The sequence below is a fragment of the Mustela putorius genome, unplaced genomic scaffold, assembly GCF_011764305.1.
Source record: "Mustela putorius furo isolate JIRA1106 unplaced genomic scaffold, ASM1176430v1.1 tig00003932_pilon_pilon_pilon:0A:0A, whole genome shotgun sequence".
Taxonomy (NCBI): Eukaryota; Metazoa; Chordata; class Mammalia; order Carnivora; family Mustelidae; genus Mustela; species Mustela putorius.
The window spans coordinates 550,395-569,077 of record NW_025422077.1 but is presented as its reverse complement, the minus strand read 5'-3'; the positions used below and the strand labels follow the sequence as shown (position 1 = coordinate 569,077).

Sequence of the window (18,683 nt, the reverse complement as noted above, 5' to 3'; positions counted from 1 at the left end):
TTATGATCTCAGGGTCCTGAGATTGAGCCTGAGTTGGGCTCCCTGCTCAGCGGGGAGTCTGCTTCTCCCTCTCCCTCTGCCCCTTTCCCCACTCATACCTTCTCTTTCAAATAAATAAAACCTTTAAAAAAAATAAAATTTAGGGCGCCTGGGTGGCTCAGTGGGTTAAAGCCTCTGCCTTCAGCTCAGGTCATGATCCCAGGATCCTGGTATCAAGTCCCGCATCGGGCTCTGTGCTCAGCAGGGAGCCTGCTTCCTCCTCTCTCTCTCTCTCTCTTTGTCTTCCTCTCTGCCTCCTTGTGATCTCTGTCAAATAAATAAATAAAATCCTTAAAAAAATAAAATAAAAAATTTAAAAAATAAAATTTAAAGTATAAAAATTTATAAAGAAGGACATAATAATTACCTTAATTCTGCAATTTGGAGAATATATATATAGATAGGTATATCTATATATATATATATGCAGCTGCATATGTTTTACTCTTGTCTATATATGCAAATATATGCATACAATCTATATGTGAATTTGGTTTTATAAAAATATTTACTACATATATAAACATCTGTGTACTGTGTCTAAATTGTATACTTCTTCATAAAGCACTTATGAACCTCTTTACATATCTCAGTTATTGTATTATTACATTTATGTTTGTACTCTGTACTATTTAATCAGTTTTTTAATTGTCTGTACAGATTGTTTTTAAGTTCATGTATGATAGATAGCCCCATGATGAGTTTGTACTTATATCTGGCATAATGATAGTCTCACTTCTGTTGGATGGAAAATTTAATTCCAAAGTGAATTTGCTGTCTAAAACAGATCTTGTTTTTAAATCAACCCTCTCCAATTTGAAATAATACATTTGCCTTAAATTGCTTTACAAATTTATATTCCCACCAGGATTGAAAGAAATTAGGGCTTCCTTCACTTTTGCCATCGCCAAATACATACTAACATACTTATTCTCAATGAATCTTCAGTTTAAGATCTTTGCCCATTTTTCTATTGAAGCACCTGTTTATTGTCATTATCATGTTCATGAGATATTTTAAGAATATTAGTCCATTTCCATCTGTCATGTATATTCCAAATAGTTTCCCTACTTTATTGTTTCCAGTATTTTCTACCATATAGATAGTTTACATAAAAAGCCTTTTTTTCAGCCAAAGAATATAAATAAAACCTTATTTTCTATTCCTATGTTGTAGGTTGGCTTTGGCACTTTTTTTCCACTTTTTTATATTGCGTTTTTTCTGTTGTGAATTGTATGCTTATATTTTTCTATTTATCTAACAAGTAATGGCATTTTCTGTCCTAGATACAATTATTGTTACTTTCCCTTTCTAAGTTTCGAAGTACAAAACGTGAAGCACAATTTTGATTTGTCTTAAAATTTTGAATAATATTTCACTGAAAGCCCCACTTCCCCCTGTCTCTCTGTGCCGAATGGCTTGGCATGTTCTTCTCCTTCTGTCATGTAACACTGGTGGGTGTGGTCCTGAAGCTCTTCCTGGTGGAGCGAACACTCCTGCCTGTTCCTGTGAGTTTCGTGTGATCAGCTGAGGTCACGACTTGACTTTAATTCCAACCGAATCGTGGGGAAAAGATTCCCAGGGACCCACCAGTCGCACAGTCCCATGGTGTTCCTGCTGTTCGAGGGCTATTCAGGCTAGCAGAGACAGACGGAAACCCTATCTGTGACGTTGCGTTTTAGGTAGTGATGACCAAAAATTTTACCCATGTACTTTTGCAGCCTTTCTCTCCACTTGCAATCCTCTTAAGATTCCAAGACGTTTTTGATTCTTGAATGCTGTGTCATTGATGATATTTTCCCGAGACAAATATTTCATAAACAACGGGACAACTGTGTGAGATGTTGTCACTTTCATTTATCGCGATTTCTCCATCCCCACCCTCCATCTATTCAAGGGAATTATATTTGTAGAGCCAGATGGCATATCAGGAATTCCAGAAGGTTATGGATTAATATCCCTATTTTCAGAACACAGACCTAAAGAGATTAAGTGTATACTTCACTGACACAATAAATAAAGGAAGGGGAAATCCTAAAATTAACACTTGTATTATCCAATTTTATTGCCCAACTCTGACTTGTTAGAATATAGGCTATTTTTTTTTAATTTATTTGATAGACAGAGATCACAAGTAGGCAGAGTGGCAGGCAGATAAAGAGGAGGAAGCAGGCTCCCTGCTGAGCAGAGAGCCCAATGCAGGACTCCATCCCAGGACCCTGGGATCGTGACCTGAGCCGAAGGCAGAGCTTAACCCACTGAGCCACCCAGACGCCCCAGAATGTAGACTATTGATCTCCATCCAAGACCCCCCAGTGGGGGTGGTCACTTCTCTAGCTGATTCCTGCACACGCTAAACTGTAAGAACCAGTGTCCGAAGCATTTCCTCCCACATTTAGACTTAAAATCTGGGAAAAGCAAGGCAGTGTAAAATAAACATTTCATGTTGTATTTCACTTTGTAGATGAAGTTAAACAATGTCCCATTTTCCCTTAATTTCAAAGAATAGTTTAGAAAAACTGAGTTTTTTTTTGTATCTATGGTAACTACCTGAATATAACATGGGATGGTCTACTTAATTGGACACAGTAATGTGGACAGTTATTTATGAGCAGAATTAATGTTCTCCAAACTGTTTCATGTCTTTTTCACAGCAAAATTAATCTTGACAATCAGGCTTTTTGGAAATACTTGGAGGTTCTGCCAGAATATAACCTGGGGTGCTGTTGCTGAAATCCCATCCTTCGTGGAATTATTCATTCTAAAGCCGCTTCTGTAAAACAGACTTTCCTAATTTCAAGCATCCTGCTCCATTATATTTTACTGATGCTGATAACTAAAGGCGAAGCAAAGCCTTAGAGCGGACTTCAGTATATATGTATTGGAGGATAATACAGGCTTGAATACATTCTCAGACTTAAAAACTTGCCAGTTATGTAGAACTATAAATCCAACAAGCTACTTTGGAAATTATTTTTAAAATTATGTCTCAAAACCATAAGAGACTCTTAATCTCACAAAACAAACTGAGGGTTGCCAGGGGTAAGGGGATAGGGAGAGGGTGGCTGGGTGATGGACTTCGGAAGGTATGTGCTAGGGTGAGTGCTATGAAGTGTGTAAGCCTGACGATTCGTAGACCTATACCCCTGGGATAAATAATACATTATATGTTAATAAAAATAATTTAAAAAATTAAAAAAAAATTATGTCTCACAAAATTCTTAAAAATCAAATATATACTTTACAAATTTGGTTGTGTGTACTTCATTTTTAATCATGGTACTGATTCAAATTAAAATATGAATATAATTTTACCAAGTAAATGAAGTAATTCAAGGATAATTAATAACATTTTTTAAATTAATAACATTTTTAATAAGGATCTGGCATATATAACTTTAAACCTAGAGGGTTTTTTAGTACATTTGTTTTCAAATCTCTTAATCTGATAACTGATCATGCATGTTTCTTTGATAGGCGTATGCAGGCAAAGATTTGGAGGAACAGTTGCGGTCAGTGTCTAGTGTGGACGAGCTCATGACTGTTCTCTACCCAGAATACTGGAAAATGTACAAGTGTCAATTAAGGAAGGGCGGCTGGCAGCGTTACAAAGAACAGCCCAACATCAATGCGAGAACAGAAGAGACTGTAAAATTTGCTGCAGCACATTATAATGCAGAGATCTTGAAAAGTAAGTATGGGAAAGAAAATATATGATAAGCTTTATATATCAGCCCAGTGAAATCTGCCAGCCTGTTGTTTTGTTTTTGTTCTTAAATTTCAGCATTTGTAACACTAAATGCCTTAGGGCTGAAAGGAAAAAAAAAGAATAGGAATGAAGATTTTCAAAATACAGCATTTTATAATTTCACTGTGAGTGGTAAAGAGGAATTCTAGAAATATAAAAATAGAAAGGTACACGCCTACCAACACATTTTTTTTTTTATTAAGGTGATATTCCATTGCAAAATGTTAAAAACCTGAAGAAGTATTTTCCACAGTGTGTCAGTTTCCCCATTTAAATATTCTGTATCTTACAAAATAATTGCACATACATTTTCTGACTCGGATTCAGAAGGGCTTAATTTCTAAATCACCCCCAAATCATCTTTTCCAAGACTTCTTATTGCCTTGTTTCACAGGTAACTGGCTTGGGAGCTAGACTTTTGGAAAGCTACTGAAAGATCTCACAAGAAATTTTGCTGCATAAAAGGGCAATAGCATAACTTGGTGGGCTACTTTAAAAAAAAAAAAAACTCCTTCAGTTGGGAGAGTCATCGCCATCACGGTTTGCGATTGCAAATTATTTTGAAAAGACATGCAAGCAAAGTGGCTTGAAGGTTGAATAGCCCATAGTTTATATCCTCTCTTCTAAAAGTTTTACTTGAGGAAGAAGTTGGGGAAAAGAAGCCAGAACATTTGAGAAGTACGTCATCTCTAATGCAATATTTAAAGAGTCCACAGTGTTAGAGCTAAGCCTGTAGGTCACTGGAAACAGAATTCCAAGAGAGAGCATCTGACTTTCCTGAAGACACTTGGTTCAGGATACATGTCCCAGTTGATGGAAAACACCCTTGCATTTCAAGTGAGTTACCCAAAGCTGCCAGATAGCCTGCCTGAAAACGATCTTTGAATTCAGCCCAAACCCAGAGCAATTTCCTCATTTACATCTCAGTTTAGAAAGAAAAATTCAATCATGTTGTTTATCTTTGCCTTGAAACTGCAAAAATAGTACATGCTATAGCAAATGAGCGTGACTGTCTCTCCACAGGTCCTGCAAACATCTGTATTATTAAATTTTCATTTTCAGAAGCAAAGAAAACCAAACCTAAGTGCTACAGAAAAAATTGGTGTTGTTTTAAGAAAGCATAATCCTAATTTAGCTTGTTACCGGACTACAGAAATTCGTTTTTTAAGAAAATATCCTTTGCTTCTCTGTTCAGTATTAAATAAATATTATATTGCATTCCGATCCTCAGGGCAATTTAGAATCCTGTCAACTATTTCTTTTTTTAACCTCATGTAGTATACTTCAGTCTGAATATCTGAGATCAAACGTTGACTTCCAACTCGCTGCGGGCTTGCCGCCCTCATTGGCTTCTGTGTAACTTACGGCCTTCCCTGTGACCCGACAGGTATTGATAATGAGTGGAGAAAAACTCAGTGCGTACCCCGTGAGGTGTGTATAGATGTGGGGAAGGAGTTTGGAGCTGCCACAAACACCTTCTTTAAACCTCCATGTGTGTCCGTCTACAGATGTGGGGGCTGCTGTAACAGCGAGGGCCTACAGTGTATGAACACCAGCACAAGCCACCTCAGCAAGACGGTAGGTGCCCTGGCCCCACGGGCCGCCCGCTCAGTCCCTGACCGTGGCGCGGGTCCCCCTGCCCTTCTGAGCGGTTTATATCGTCTTTGGGGAGTGAAGGGAACTTCTCAGTACTCTGTGGTGTTGAGGCTTTAATCTCACCGAGAAACTTACTCTTGCTTTATGAGCTCTGATGACCCAGCCAAGGGAAACAAATCAACATACGTATGAATGTGTGCGTGTGCGTGCGTGTGTGTGTGTGTGAGATCTAAATGTTGTCATTTGGCCATCGATTACTTTTAAACAGTTAAATCTTCTGATTCTAGAGCTACGGCACGAATCACAAATTCACAGCATGCGAGGAAACATCTGTGTTTTGTGCAGCCAGGGGACTGTACTAAAGTAAGCCAGGCCTTGGGGTGTATTCATTGTGTCCACTTAGAAAGCCAAGAAAATATTCTGACGCTGAATCTCAAATATTTCAAGTTACCCGTAAAGTCCCATCACATTAGATGTGAAGCTTTTAGTATAATAACCAAGAAACTTATCTCAAGGTTCGGTCTGGGTCCGGATTTTGGGCTCAGCTGTGCTACCCTGCACTGACGTCACCTGTGGGCGAGGAAGCTGCTATCAGAAGGCACATTAGGAGCTGTGATAACCACCAGGACAACCACCAAGTGTGGCTTAAAGCGCTGTGTGCCACTGGCCTCTGCACAGGGATGTTAGGAGAAGCCCAGGCTATGGGCTGAGCTGATGCAAACTTCCCTAAAGTCAAACCTGTGTTTGCCTGAAAGGCTTTTCCAATTACTTTTGAGAGTTGAAATAACACAGGCAATCTGGCTTCATTCAGAACTATACTTTGACCTTCAAAATAATTTTAAAAATGTGATGGTGAGGTTTGCTTGATACAATGTGGAATGACCAAAAATTAACATTTTTAGTCAAATAGTGTCTATGCTTGGAATACATATCATTAAAGCTTCTCACAGAGACTGGAGCTGAGTGGAAGTTTGGATCCCATTAATAAAATCTACTCCTATTTTAATACAACTGAGTGAAAATGAAAATTAAGATTACCTGAGTTTCTTCAACTGTGCTTTCTCATCTGGTTAAAATGTCTAAGATTTTTGCTCTGATGATCATTTGTGCTCTGGGTTTGGAGACACTGTCTTAATATACAATCCACACTGGTTTTTTGGGAAAAATAGATTGTATTTCTTTGTATTGTACATACGTTTGATGATGGAATAAGCCATTTCAGATACTAAGACTTGCAAGAGGAAACAAAAAATAAACTATAAAACTGAATTTTCTCTTCAACTTACCTGTACCTAAACTTTAAAGATTTAAAAAAATAAAACAAAACTGAGGAGTGATGCTGTTATCCTCAGAGTTAAGAACAGCCAGGAGTTTCTTTAGTCCTGATTAACTTCTACAGGCCAGCACAATGACACAGCATTCCTTCGGACAAGCATTAGCAAGAGACGCAGCATAATTCTAAATATATTTGTGCATGTAGAAACAATCAGTAGAATATATGTTTGTGGGTCATGGGATAACATTTATGTACTTGATAAAATTCTAATATTTTAATAGGATAATATATAATTGTAGAAATTGAGCATAGTGAAACTCCCCCACCCCGCCCTTACCCCTCCATCTTATTCAAACAGGAATTAGGAATTTGTTAGCTAAGAAACTGTAGATTTAGTGTATGCTCTTCTGAATAAAATACTACAAATTTGACGGGTTTTACTGGATAATATGTGTTTATCTTAACGCTGAAGTAAAACGTGATTTTAAAAATCCTTTAATAAATGTTGGAACTTAATCCTTTTTTAAAATCAAAATAAATATTTATTCCAGTAGGATAGCCTCCAAAAAACTAACATTCATTTTTTTAAAATATGTTAATATTAAAAATGTTGCTGCTTTTATATTTAAGCCAAATTCCATAAAAGGATTTTTGGCCTTTTGAGTTTCTTGAAATGTCATTTTTTTTAAAAGTTAGAGAAAATAAAAGTGAGTGTTTGAGGAAATTACATTTTCGGAATGCCTTTACTAGCATGTTTTTAAATATTTCGATTAAGCAATGTGATATGTATCCTATAAATCATTATTATGGGGTTTGACTTAAATCGGTATCAATTTGGTTGATACCGATTTAAGGTTCAAAGGCCTAGATATACCAGTTACATTTTCCAAAGACTGAAAGGCTATATCTCTTTTAAAAATGGGATAACAGGGGTGCCTGGGTGGCTCAGTGGGTAAAGCGACTGCCTTCGGCTCAGGTCATGACCCTGGAGTCCTGGGATCGAGTTCCATCCACATCATGCCCCCCTGCTCGGCAAGGAGTCTGCTTCTCCCTCTAAGCCTCCCCTTTGTCATGCTCTCTCTCTAATATATAAAATCTTTAACAAAAATAAAAATGGGATGACATAGAATAGCCTCAAAAGACAGATCTTGAAGAATTATTTCACCAAATAAAATGTATCTACTAAAAGCTCATTACTTATCATTTCAAAAATGCCTTACTGGATTTGGTTGTTAGATAAAACTTTATTTTCAAAGCGCTCATATTGTGAAAGTATAAAGCTGAGCAGTAAGTGTTTTAGCAGGATTTTGGAATTTTGTTCTGTAGGAGTTAGTTTATTTTCTTGGTGAAAATCAGTTGCTAGTTGATAATGTGTAAAGCTATTTATTGCTCTTTACTAATTTCTTCTGCAGATTCTTCTATTATGGCTTGTTGATAGAAAAAATGTTTTAAAATGAATTTTCTTCAAAAAATATGCCTTATTTTAACTTTAACATCTCATGCGTTAAGGTGTGTTCCTTATTTTAATACTGAAATTACGTATTTCAAAGTACATCTTCTTTAGATACGGATGCTCAGATGTTTTGTGCAGTAGCTGCCTAGACGAGCTTCCCGTTCCCAGCACCGCACTCAGCCCAGACAACACCCTGGCCTTGTGGTTTCCCCTCCTGATGTGTGACTTCATCGCTAGTCAGAAACACAGGGGTCTTCCCTGCCGACTCCCTTCTCTTGTCACACATCCAGCCTGTCCCCACATCAGATGTCCGTCTTGTCCCCTAAGTATCTTGACTCCCCATGTCAACCACCATCACTATAGCCCAAAAGGCTTCTCATGCTTTCCAGCTAAAGAAAAACCATGCCCCTCGGTGTGCCCACTTCCATTTCTCCTCATCCCCATGCGCTCCCTTAATGACCCCTAAATGTGATATTTTTAAAACACAAATCTGGTGGTGTCAGTCTCCAGCATAAAACCCTTCAGGGATTGCCCGCTGCTGTTGAGTAAGACCTAAATCTCTATCACAACGTTCAGTGCCTGCCTTCCTCCACAGCACCATGGGACCTAACTGCCCCTTTTTCTTAACTTACAGTGCTCCCGACTGCTGTCGACTTCCTCAGTCCCTGGGAACCAGTGTCCCCTCTAGCCTGGGAACCAGTGTCCCCTCTAGCCTGCCGTCCTCGCTCACACTTATCAGTCTCCCTCACCGCCCGTCTTCTCCTTGCTAAAGTACCAGTCCTTCCAATCTGTCACATGGCTCAAGGAGTCCTTGGGGGAGACTTTTCTGACCTCCTTGACTGTATCATGTATTTCTTTTAAAGGCTTTATAGTTTCCCATACTTTTCTCTCCTAGTGCTTCCTTCATCTTAGAATCCTAGTTTATAACAATATAGCCATTATTATTTGATGAATGTCCACCTCCTCCATAAAGCCAAGAACACATCTGTGTTGCTCACCAGTTCCCTGAGTGTCGGGCACAGAATTGGCACACATCCCCTTTTGGAAGCACATTAAAACTGACCATCTCACCAGAGAAAAAGAAATGAAGATATGGACACATCCATAGTGCTCATCCCACAGTTCCCAGGAAGGGCGGTATCCTTATCTGTCGAAACAGATTTTAAAACTACTGCCTTAAAGGCCAACAGTAATATAGTTGGTTAACTCATGTGTGTAATTTTTAAACAAACTGATCCTATTGCCTAATCAAAGTATGGGCTATAAATTTCAGAACAGTATTTTTTAAATGTCTGTTTTTGAACAAACGGAGGAGAAAATGCTCCTCTTTTTTTTTCCTATTCACAGCTGATATGAGAAGTCACCATTCTATTCCTCTTACTATTGTCTTAGTAAATACACATTTTACACATGTGCCAAATGACACCAGGACTGCCTTAGGTAAAAACCTAAACTTAGAAAACAGAAAAACCATTTATTTTTTAAATTTATTTATTTGACAGACAGAGATCAGAAGTAGGCAGAGAGGCAGGCAGAGAGGGAGGGGGAGGCAGGCTCCCCGCCGAGCAGAAAGCCCGATGCGGGGCTCAATCCCAGGACTCTGGGATCATGACCTGGGCCGAAGGCAGAGGCCCAACCCACTGAGCCGCCCAGGTGCCCCGAAAAACCATTCTTAGTAAACAAAATGAATGAACGTAGTCTTCTGTTCACCACTGGTTTCTATGGGACGACTGCATATTTATTACCTCCAGTGCCTGGATGAGGTCCCATGTGGACTTACTGGGTGCCAGAGTGAAGGCATTTATTCTAGGATAGGTGTGTATGCACAACAGCACACGAGCTTCTGTCAAGTTGGAGGTGTCAGTCAGAAGGCTGTATGCTTCAGAAAGTAGAAGCCTTCCAGGCTAAGAAGAGCTTTTAGTGCTAAATTTAAGGTATGTGTAGGTAAAAAGGAATTATCTGGTATCCCCAAGTAGGATATTTTTTCTAAGAGAAAACGAAGTCCATGTTGATTATACAGAATCAGTTCTCACTGAATTTCATCCTTTCGGGCTCCTCCAGGCTTCCTAGAATTTAGGATGCCTTTTATAGCAGATTTAGAATGTTGAACTCATTCATTTTGCCTGCTGCCTCCTGGTCATCTGCTCATAGGAAAGATAAGAATTTACCTATACAACTTTTGAGGTCTGGCTTCTTGTGGTTGGTTTGTGTTGTACATCTCTCCTGATTCCCATACTCCAGCCTGGGACTTGGCTTCCCCTCTGGTGGGTCCTGCTTCATGTGCACCATGCTGAAGCTATGACCCGTTCCCCCAAGCCCACCGCACCCACACAGATGGACAAGCAAGTAAATAACCCTCTGCCTCTTCCAGTATTCTCTTTGTACATGACACCACCATCTTTTTGGTTAATCGCAGTTATTCTCCATTTCACTAAAAGACCAGTCAATAATTCCAGGTAAATCTCCCTTCCAAACATGGCTAGAATCTACCCAGGGTCATCATCCTGCTGATCTCATCTGATGTTGGCCACATTCATTAGTCACGTGGGCGAGCCTCGTGACCATCCTGTATCTCCTTATCTCCCTCCTAGTCATGGGCCACATGACAGGAGTGAGTTTTTGTCTTCTAAATGAGAAGTCAGTCTCTGCCCAGGCTAGCATGTGTTCTGAGTGATCTATGCAAACGCTCTAAGCTGTGACATATTTAGAACGACACTCTCCTTCATTAAGGGGCCTTCTTTAGGTCAATCCTTACAGTGTGGTCTATGAGGCCCGCTATGATCTGGCTGCTGCCTAAATCTGAAGTCCCAGTTGTCACTGCTTTCTCCCAAATACTACTTTCCACAAGGACCTAAATTCACCTACTCCTTAAATGTTGTCAGTACCTCCTTCCATAGGGTCACTACAATACTCTGTGTTGGAACCATCTCCTCAAACAGCTTCCAATACCCACCTCATCGAGAATTTCTGCTGTTCTTTAGGCCTAGATGTGAAGGTCACCCTCTAAGACAGCCTGCTGTGTGGTCTGCAGCATCCTTTAATGCCCATATGTCAGCACCATTACCTCATCTGTCCAACATCTTTAGTCCCTAAGCTCCAACCTCCATGACAGTGGAGACTGATCATTACCCTTGATCACAGCAAAATTGCTGGCACATAGTAAGCATTAGGCACTAAATTCCATGAATAAAGAAAAGAGAACAGATTTAGGGTAAAGGGATAGAGCCATGAATGCGTTTGTTTTGAAAAATCGGAGTGATATTTGGGTAGAGATAGCCGAAGAAGATTGGGCATGTGATTCTAGAGTTCTGCCACGGCGATTGGATCCACAGCTGTAAAGACAAGAGGAAGCAGCATATTGATAAATGCTGTTCGAAGCCCTGGTGTCCTTGTTACTACCTAGAGAGTTCACGTATCAGGAGAGAAAGAACAAAAGCCAATGCCAAGGGAAAGCCAACATTCAGTCACTGAGAGTCCCATCCATTTCTCCTTTTGATTTCTTAATATCATGCTCTTCTCCTACCTGAAGAATCCACTTTTAATGATAAAAGCGATTATTTTAATTTAAATTGAATTAAGCATATGGAGTGAAGCACCTGTTCGTACTGTGCCATATAAAGGGTTAATGTGATGAACAGATCCTGCACTCAGCACAAAGGTTAGCAGGGAAAGGCAGTCAACATTTGTCAAGTAAATAAAAGTTGTCTAAATGTGTGAAAGAGAAATGCAGGGCTTTATGGACATGCACATCAAGGACAGTGAGTCATGAAGCTCCTGAAGGCAAGGTTTTCATGTGTGTTTAACATTTTTGCTTATATTTCAACTCATAAAAGGTTACACCTAAGTAGTACCTTTCCTATGTATATTTTTTATTTTATTTTCATATACTGTATTTTCAATATACTATAAAGGAGAGCATGGGAGGATCTCTTTCAAACATAAAGGGGAAGTTCCTTATTGCTGTATTTTCTGTAGGGGAAAAAAAATAATTTCTGCCTTGTTAAAGGAGTTCCAGACATATCCTTTAGCAACAAAAGTTACCAACTAGAATCATATAAATTTTAAGGACAATGTACCTTAAGTATTTTAAAACCCAAGTTTTTTATAAAAACTTCCTAGAATTTGTTTTATGGGGCTCAGTGAAGGGCAGGTTAGCAGAACGTGTGAGGAAGCCACAGCCATTAGTCAAAAAGTGAAACCAGATGCACGAAGCATTCCAGAACGACCTAGTAGGTCACAACTGCTTCAAAGTCCCCCAGCTATCTGCTTCTGAGAAGTACATTGGGCGTCTTTTTGACCTCTTTCATAAACATGTGCTTTCAGTATATTTTCTTATGAGAAGTTGTATATTTAAGAGATATAACCGAAAAGGAGAAAGTGAATTTTGCAGAAGATAAATTATTTGATGACTCAAATAGAGAAGCAGAAGAAAGTCATCTGCTTTTGAGCCAAACATTTGGATTAAAACATTATTTTTAATGTTCGTATTTACCTTACATAGTTTTTTGGGAAATAGGAATGAGAAAGAAAAACTACCAAACCCAGTGGGGCTTCCTTGGAAATCTGGGAGTTGGAGCTAAAGAACCTCGGCCTCTTTGCTGGGTTCACGAGTGCCGGTGGAAGGAGCCAGCAGTGTGGGAGCTGGGTCTTCCCTACTCCCTTCTCAGGGACCTGCACAACAGGATTTAAAATTCTGTGTTGCCATTCTAAAAAAAAAAAGCAAGTTAATCTATTTTGTATTGTTTTATAAAGAAATAATATAAGCATATATATTAGCAAAAACATCCCAGATTATATGAGTTGAGCTGAGCGCTTCACGAAAATTTTTTTTTTTACCAACACGTATTTAAACCTAAGTAAAATGTGCAACTATGGAACGCAACTCAGAGATACTGTTTTGCAGAGCAGCAGTCTGAAAGATTGCATTCAGATGTATTCAACAAGTGGAATGTGATTTGTTTGGAATCTTTAGCTAATTAATATCTGGCAGGCACAGTTGTTGGAAATCAGGTTTTATCCAGATGTGGGAGAGAAGTTCTATACCAATACAAGTTATCGGGAGTTTAAGAGTAACATTTGCCTTAAGAGAAAAAGATGCGTCCATTAAAAATACCCTTTTCTCCCAACTTAAGGTATTTATCCTGTGTACAGATTTTATCCAGAATTTCTAAAACTCCTGAATGGGGGTTTTTAATTGCAGCACTGTATCTGCATTTTATGTGTAATAATACATAAAAAGTAACTCAGTACAAACATGAATCCATTAGCATCTGCTGTCCTACGTTCTTCCCAGACCCACTTTCAGTTCTGTAGGTCCTAGAAGGTGGGCCGTGTGGTTCAGATGCTCCCTTGAAAAGCTGGTAGTGGACCCTCAGTTTTCACATTTGCCCATTTTTAGGGATTATTTCTTTAAATGCCATGTAGTCTCTCCCTCATTTTACAGTTATTACCACACTGTCCAGGAGCTACACATTGATACTTCATTAATGGACTCAGGGCTGGAATATTTAAATTAAAAATAGCAATGAGATATGCTATAAAGAGAAACTGGCTATGTTGGGGGGTATTAAAAACTGGCTATGTTGGGGGGCGGGGTTTTTTTGTTGGTTTTTTTTTCCCTTTTTTTGGTTTGGTATTTGTTCCCACATACACATTCCAAAGGAATAATCCAGGATCTTGTCAGTAAGGAAGTTCTACACCTTTTTCTTGAATAGCCTGCAAGATAAGTAGAAGCAGGGATTGTTGCTTTGCCTTTGAGACTGTTGCTATGCTGGCGTGAACAATTCTATTGTTTCCAAATGTGGCTTTATTGAAGTCCATTTTTGTTGGTGAGAATCGGCTATCAGATATTCTTATGAAGGAACTCCACTAGATAACAAACAACTGGGAACCTCTCATTTGGAAATGTTTGGTGTTTTCTCCTGTTTGTGGAGGTTTTACAGAATACAAAGATTTTTTTCCCCTCAATTTCCAGGCTTATTTAAATGCCATCTTTATATAAACCTTTTGCTCTTCAAAACCAGCAACTGCTCTAACAGGCATAAGCAAAACATACACCTTCAGTCTCCATGATCAATTTTATTACTACTTAGATCCTAAATTAGGTACACGCTATTATCGTGTATTCAAGAACAGTTCACTTTATAGCCTGAAACTGTCTTGGGAAAATCATCATGTTCAAAATATCAAAGTATAAATGTCATCATCCTCAATTAATATTGGCTGAGTACACATATAGACAAGGAATGATTAGCTCACACTGAATATAATACATAAACTTCGCACTCTATGAGCTTAAATCCAAAATAGAAAATACTAGTGTGCACCCATTACGGCACAAAGCAGTCTAGTATAAGCATTCTTGTTTTGTAAAAATTTAAAGAATTTATTGATTGTTTCAGCAGTGGTGTGCATGGGTAGACCTTGACTCTTTTTTGAGAGAAAATTACAGTTATTTACTGTGTTGGTTTAGATCTTTCTATAATGGCAAGCATGGATTTCATGAGGGTTAAAGTGCAGGTTCTTGCTAATAGCATTTGTGATAAAACTATTTGATAGTTCAAAATTCTAACCTAGTAAATTTATATATAGATATATATGTATATGTATATTATGTGGATATATACGTATATGTAGTATATACATGTGTGCATATATATATGAGAGGGGGGGGGACAGGGTTATCAAGGGTTATGCATTGATGGCTCTTGAAAAGCTAGCAGGGTGCTTGGCTAGTTAGTGAATCAATAGTTACTGAAAACTAAAGAAGGAAAAATTCTAAACAAAAATACTGTAATTCCTCAAAGATTCAACTCAGTTTTGAAGGGGAATCATCATCCAAAGAAGACCACTATGAAATCACACCATTACTATCCCTCTTTTATAGGTAACAGAACTGAGGCAAAGGGAATTTAGAGAATTCTTCCCAGTCACAGAAGCAGGAAGGGGCAGGTGCAGACTCACGTGCCCAGACTCTGCTCTTGGTTCTTCCTCTCTCTCTAGTAAAGGAGCGAAGTCACTGGATATTTGGAAAGTATATTTACTTACTTGCAGGTAGCACCTTGTGAGTTTATATGGTGATTCAAATTATTACTATTTTTTAGTTCACAAAAGGTTACATTTTCTAAGTATACACTATCTGATTAGGCAAAAGGACCTGCAGACATTTTTAGTAATTTAGGGATTCAATATAGCTATTCAAAATTCACAAACTGATCTGTAAGGGGGAAGACGGAATTTATCATACTTATTGAAAAGGAAGTAGAAACCTTATAATCCTTTTAAGTGAGAGAAGTCCATCAATATACTCACTTAAGACCAGTGCAGACAGAATTTGGAAAATGAAAGATACACTTCAGTGAAAGAACACTGAAGTGTTCTGATCTCACGATACATACAATTGTGCCTTGATGCACACACACATGGCGTGCTCTCGTCCTGAAGGTCGTAGAGGAGGAAAGGTTAATTATCAAGAACCTTTCTACTTTTAATATTGGTCAAGGCATCTTTCTCTGGACTCTTGAATTTTGTCCACACTGACAGTTAAGTAAAGAATTAAAGAAACTAGGTAGAACATTCAGGTAAAAATTTGGAGGTGGAAGATATGTATTTCAAGAGAAGGAAAGTCTTGGATTGATTTTTTTTTTTTTTTACTTTAAATTTTCAGAAGATTTATTCCTTTTGATGAAATTAACTGAATTTAACTGGTCAGTTGTTTACTTAGACTCAAAGAAATTTGCCTGTCCGGTTAAAATTTGGGGTTTATATTTATTTAACTGTAAGTACATTTTTCTCTCATATAGTACTGTAGTTTATTTTTTTAAGATTTTATTTCTTTGAGATAGAGAGCATAAGCAGGGTGAGGGGCACAGAGGGAGGGAGTAGCAGGCTCCCCACTGTGCAGAGAGCCAGTTGTGGGGCTAGATCCCAGGACCGCAGGATCATGACCTGAGTTAGAGGCAGATGATTAACCCACTGAGCCACCCAGACTCCCCTGTACTGTAGTTCTAATGCTTATGAATGTGATCAAATTAGTTGACTGTGATTGTGACTGTGCAGACTGATCGAGCGATGTATTTTTTTAGCCCCTCTTTACCTGCCCCTTTATGCCTTTAGTCCGCGTGTTCACAGACCACAACTCTCCTCCGCCCCTTGAAAGTTTAGTACCAGGCTTATTTTCAGGAAGATGCTTTCCTGATGTGCACTGAAGTGTTCTGATCTCACTAGAACCTTCTTCGAAGCCCCAGTTCCTGAGTCTGCACTTGGTACTCACAGGCAGGTCCAGGTTGCGGACATTATCCCCCAGCACCCCCCACCCCCAGCGGGGGCTGAAGGCTGTCCATGCTTGCTGTGATCTCTGTGCCCTTAGGAGAAAGTGCCAGAACAGAGTCTGGGATGCAGCAGTGCGGGAGGAAAGGTGCGTGGGAGGTGCTGTGAGGCACAGGGTTGGGGAACACCAGGCATGCTTCCACACCAGAAGCCCCTTACCCCTCACGCTCAGGCTCTCTTCTGCTTCCTGTCACTTCAGAGGGTGCCAAACCCTGCAGTGCTAACTGACCTCCCATCCTCCAGGCAAAACTCCCCCTATCCGACCTGAGCTATCTAAGCGTTCCCTCTGGTCACTGGAGGGCTCTCTCCTCTCCATCCCCACCCTGCCCGCGCTCCTGTCCCATAGCCCAGCCCACCAGAGCCCTTAGAGCCGTTTGCGGTACCATTTGTTTTCACTCCATCCCTACACTTACTCCCACTGCCCCAGACCTCCGACCCTGTGGCCACAGACACCTTCGTGAAGCGCTCCTCTCTGCCTTCGGCGTCCCGCGGCTTAGCAGTGACCCCCTCCTGGCTCTCTATCTGCATGGCTTCCTTCTTCCCCGACATATTTACTAGTTCATTTGCCTTTTTTCATCCTTCAAGTGCACCTGTTCCCCGGGTTTCCATTATTAGACATTTCCACCTTCCAGTCATGGTCTCACCAAGTAATCTCGTCAGGGTCTAGGACTTCCACTACGACTCTAACGTTGTTGCCTTTTAAATGGCTCTCCTAAGCTCTGACACAAATATAATGGCCTAGTAGACATAAATTCTTAAGGTTTTATGAGCAGACCTGTACATCTTCCTACTATTTCTACTATTACGGGGTTTAAATAATTTATAAACTTTAGACATATGAAAGTTAAATAAGCCATTCATTAAACACTGCTTATTTTTGGAATAACTTTATGTTTCTTTTGTTGCACTGGTTCTTAACATAGGGTCCAGAAATGTTCTAAGAAGCAGAGAAACTGTAGTGTATTTAGACACTGCACAATTCTCTCTCTTAAAATAGTTTTACCTAGTGCAAAGGACTTCTGTCAGTGACAGCTCATCTAATAAAAGGTTTCTCCCAAACTGCATAAACAAATGTCCTTTTAGGGAAGAAACTGGTCAGCGTCATAATACTGGGATATGTTGAGGTTATATGCTGGGATTATCTACGTAGCACGGACAGTATTCTGGAGAACATCTAGAATCTTGAGACAATATTCAAATAATAACACGTCTATATGGCAATCAGGATGCATATCACATTCATATACATTAGTTTATGTAATTTTTCTAACAGTCCCATGAACAATGGGTCAAATGTTTCCTCAGTTTACTGGTTTTTAAAGAAATATACAGCTTAGATAAGTTAAATGACTTTTCCAAGTTCACACAACTTACAAGTGGGTTTACTCTTAAAAAATGCCCTGTCGGGGCATAACCCTGGGCTTGTTCCGCCTAAAGTACCTGTGCTTAGAAAGTAGCTGAATTAGAGAAAAAAAAAAAAAAGTAGCTGAATTTTTCAGTGACTATAGAATGAATACATTTCAAATGAAGAAAATGTGGAGTTTATAATTTAGCTATCTCTGTGTTTCATTCTTTAAAATTCATTTCCATGAATCTCCCTGTAGGACTAAGTTGGCAACTAATACAATTCCCTAAAGATTGTCAGTGATCTTTAAGCGTTGGCCTGAAATTATATGGACTGGCCAAATCACAAAGCTCTGAAGTTTGTAACCATTTTTAGCATGGCTCGTATTGCTGAAAAGGCACCAAATAACACCAAAGCAGTTTAGCTACAGTTACAGGACTACAGACTGATCTTACCAAGCAAGTAATGGCCAAGATTTCACTTTCACCATCATTACTAGTAATTCAGACTTTAAGAAACCTGGGAATTTAAATCCACTTAGTTTTACTTAATCACTAATTTGTTTATATATTCCATTAATTTTGGAGAAGAAACAAGAGAATTAGAGTTCCCCATAGACAAGGCATTCAGAATGAGACTTGAAATTTTGAGACTCTAGCCCACAATTGTGTATCATGTCCCACCTTATTTTAAGCTTATTACTTTCATAACACCTTTGCCAAAATAGCAGGAACAAATCTTTAAGTGATGAATGTGTTTCTTTTTCTTTTGAACATAATTAATTGATAAGATAGAGTAGACAAATGTAAAACTACTTTGAGGTAGAAATTTAATTTGGAATGAAAACTGATTTCACATCTCTGTATTTTGTGTCTCTGTATTCAGTTTACATAGAACA

At 39.0% G+C, this 18,683-nt stretch overlaps 1 protein-coding gene across 1 annotated transcript in view; it reads left to right on the top strand.

The window, feature by feature from the left end:
* Nucleotides 1-18,683, top strand: part of VEGFC (vascular endothelial growth factor C) — a 98,611-nt gene that overhangs the window by 60,678 nt on the left and 19,250 nt on the right. Inside the window, exons 2-3 of the mRNA XM_045069391.1 lie at nt 3,517-3,730; nt 5,175-5,365. Of these exons, the coding sequence (XP_044925326.1) occupies nt 3,517-3,730; nt 5,175-5,365 (405 nt within the window). The remainder of the gene's footprint in view (nt 1-3,516; nt 3,731-5,174; nt 5,366-18,683) is intronic.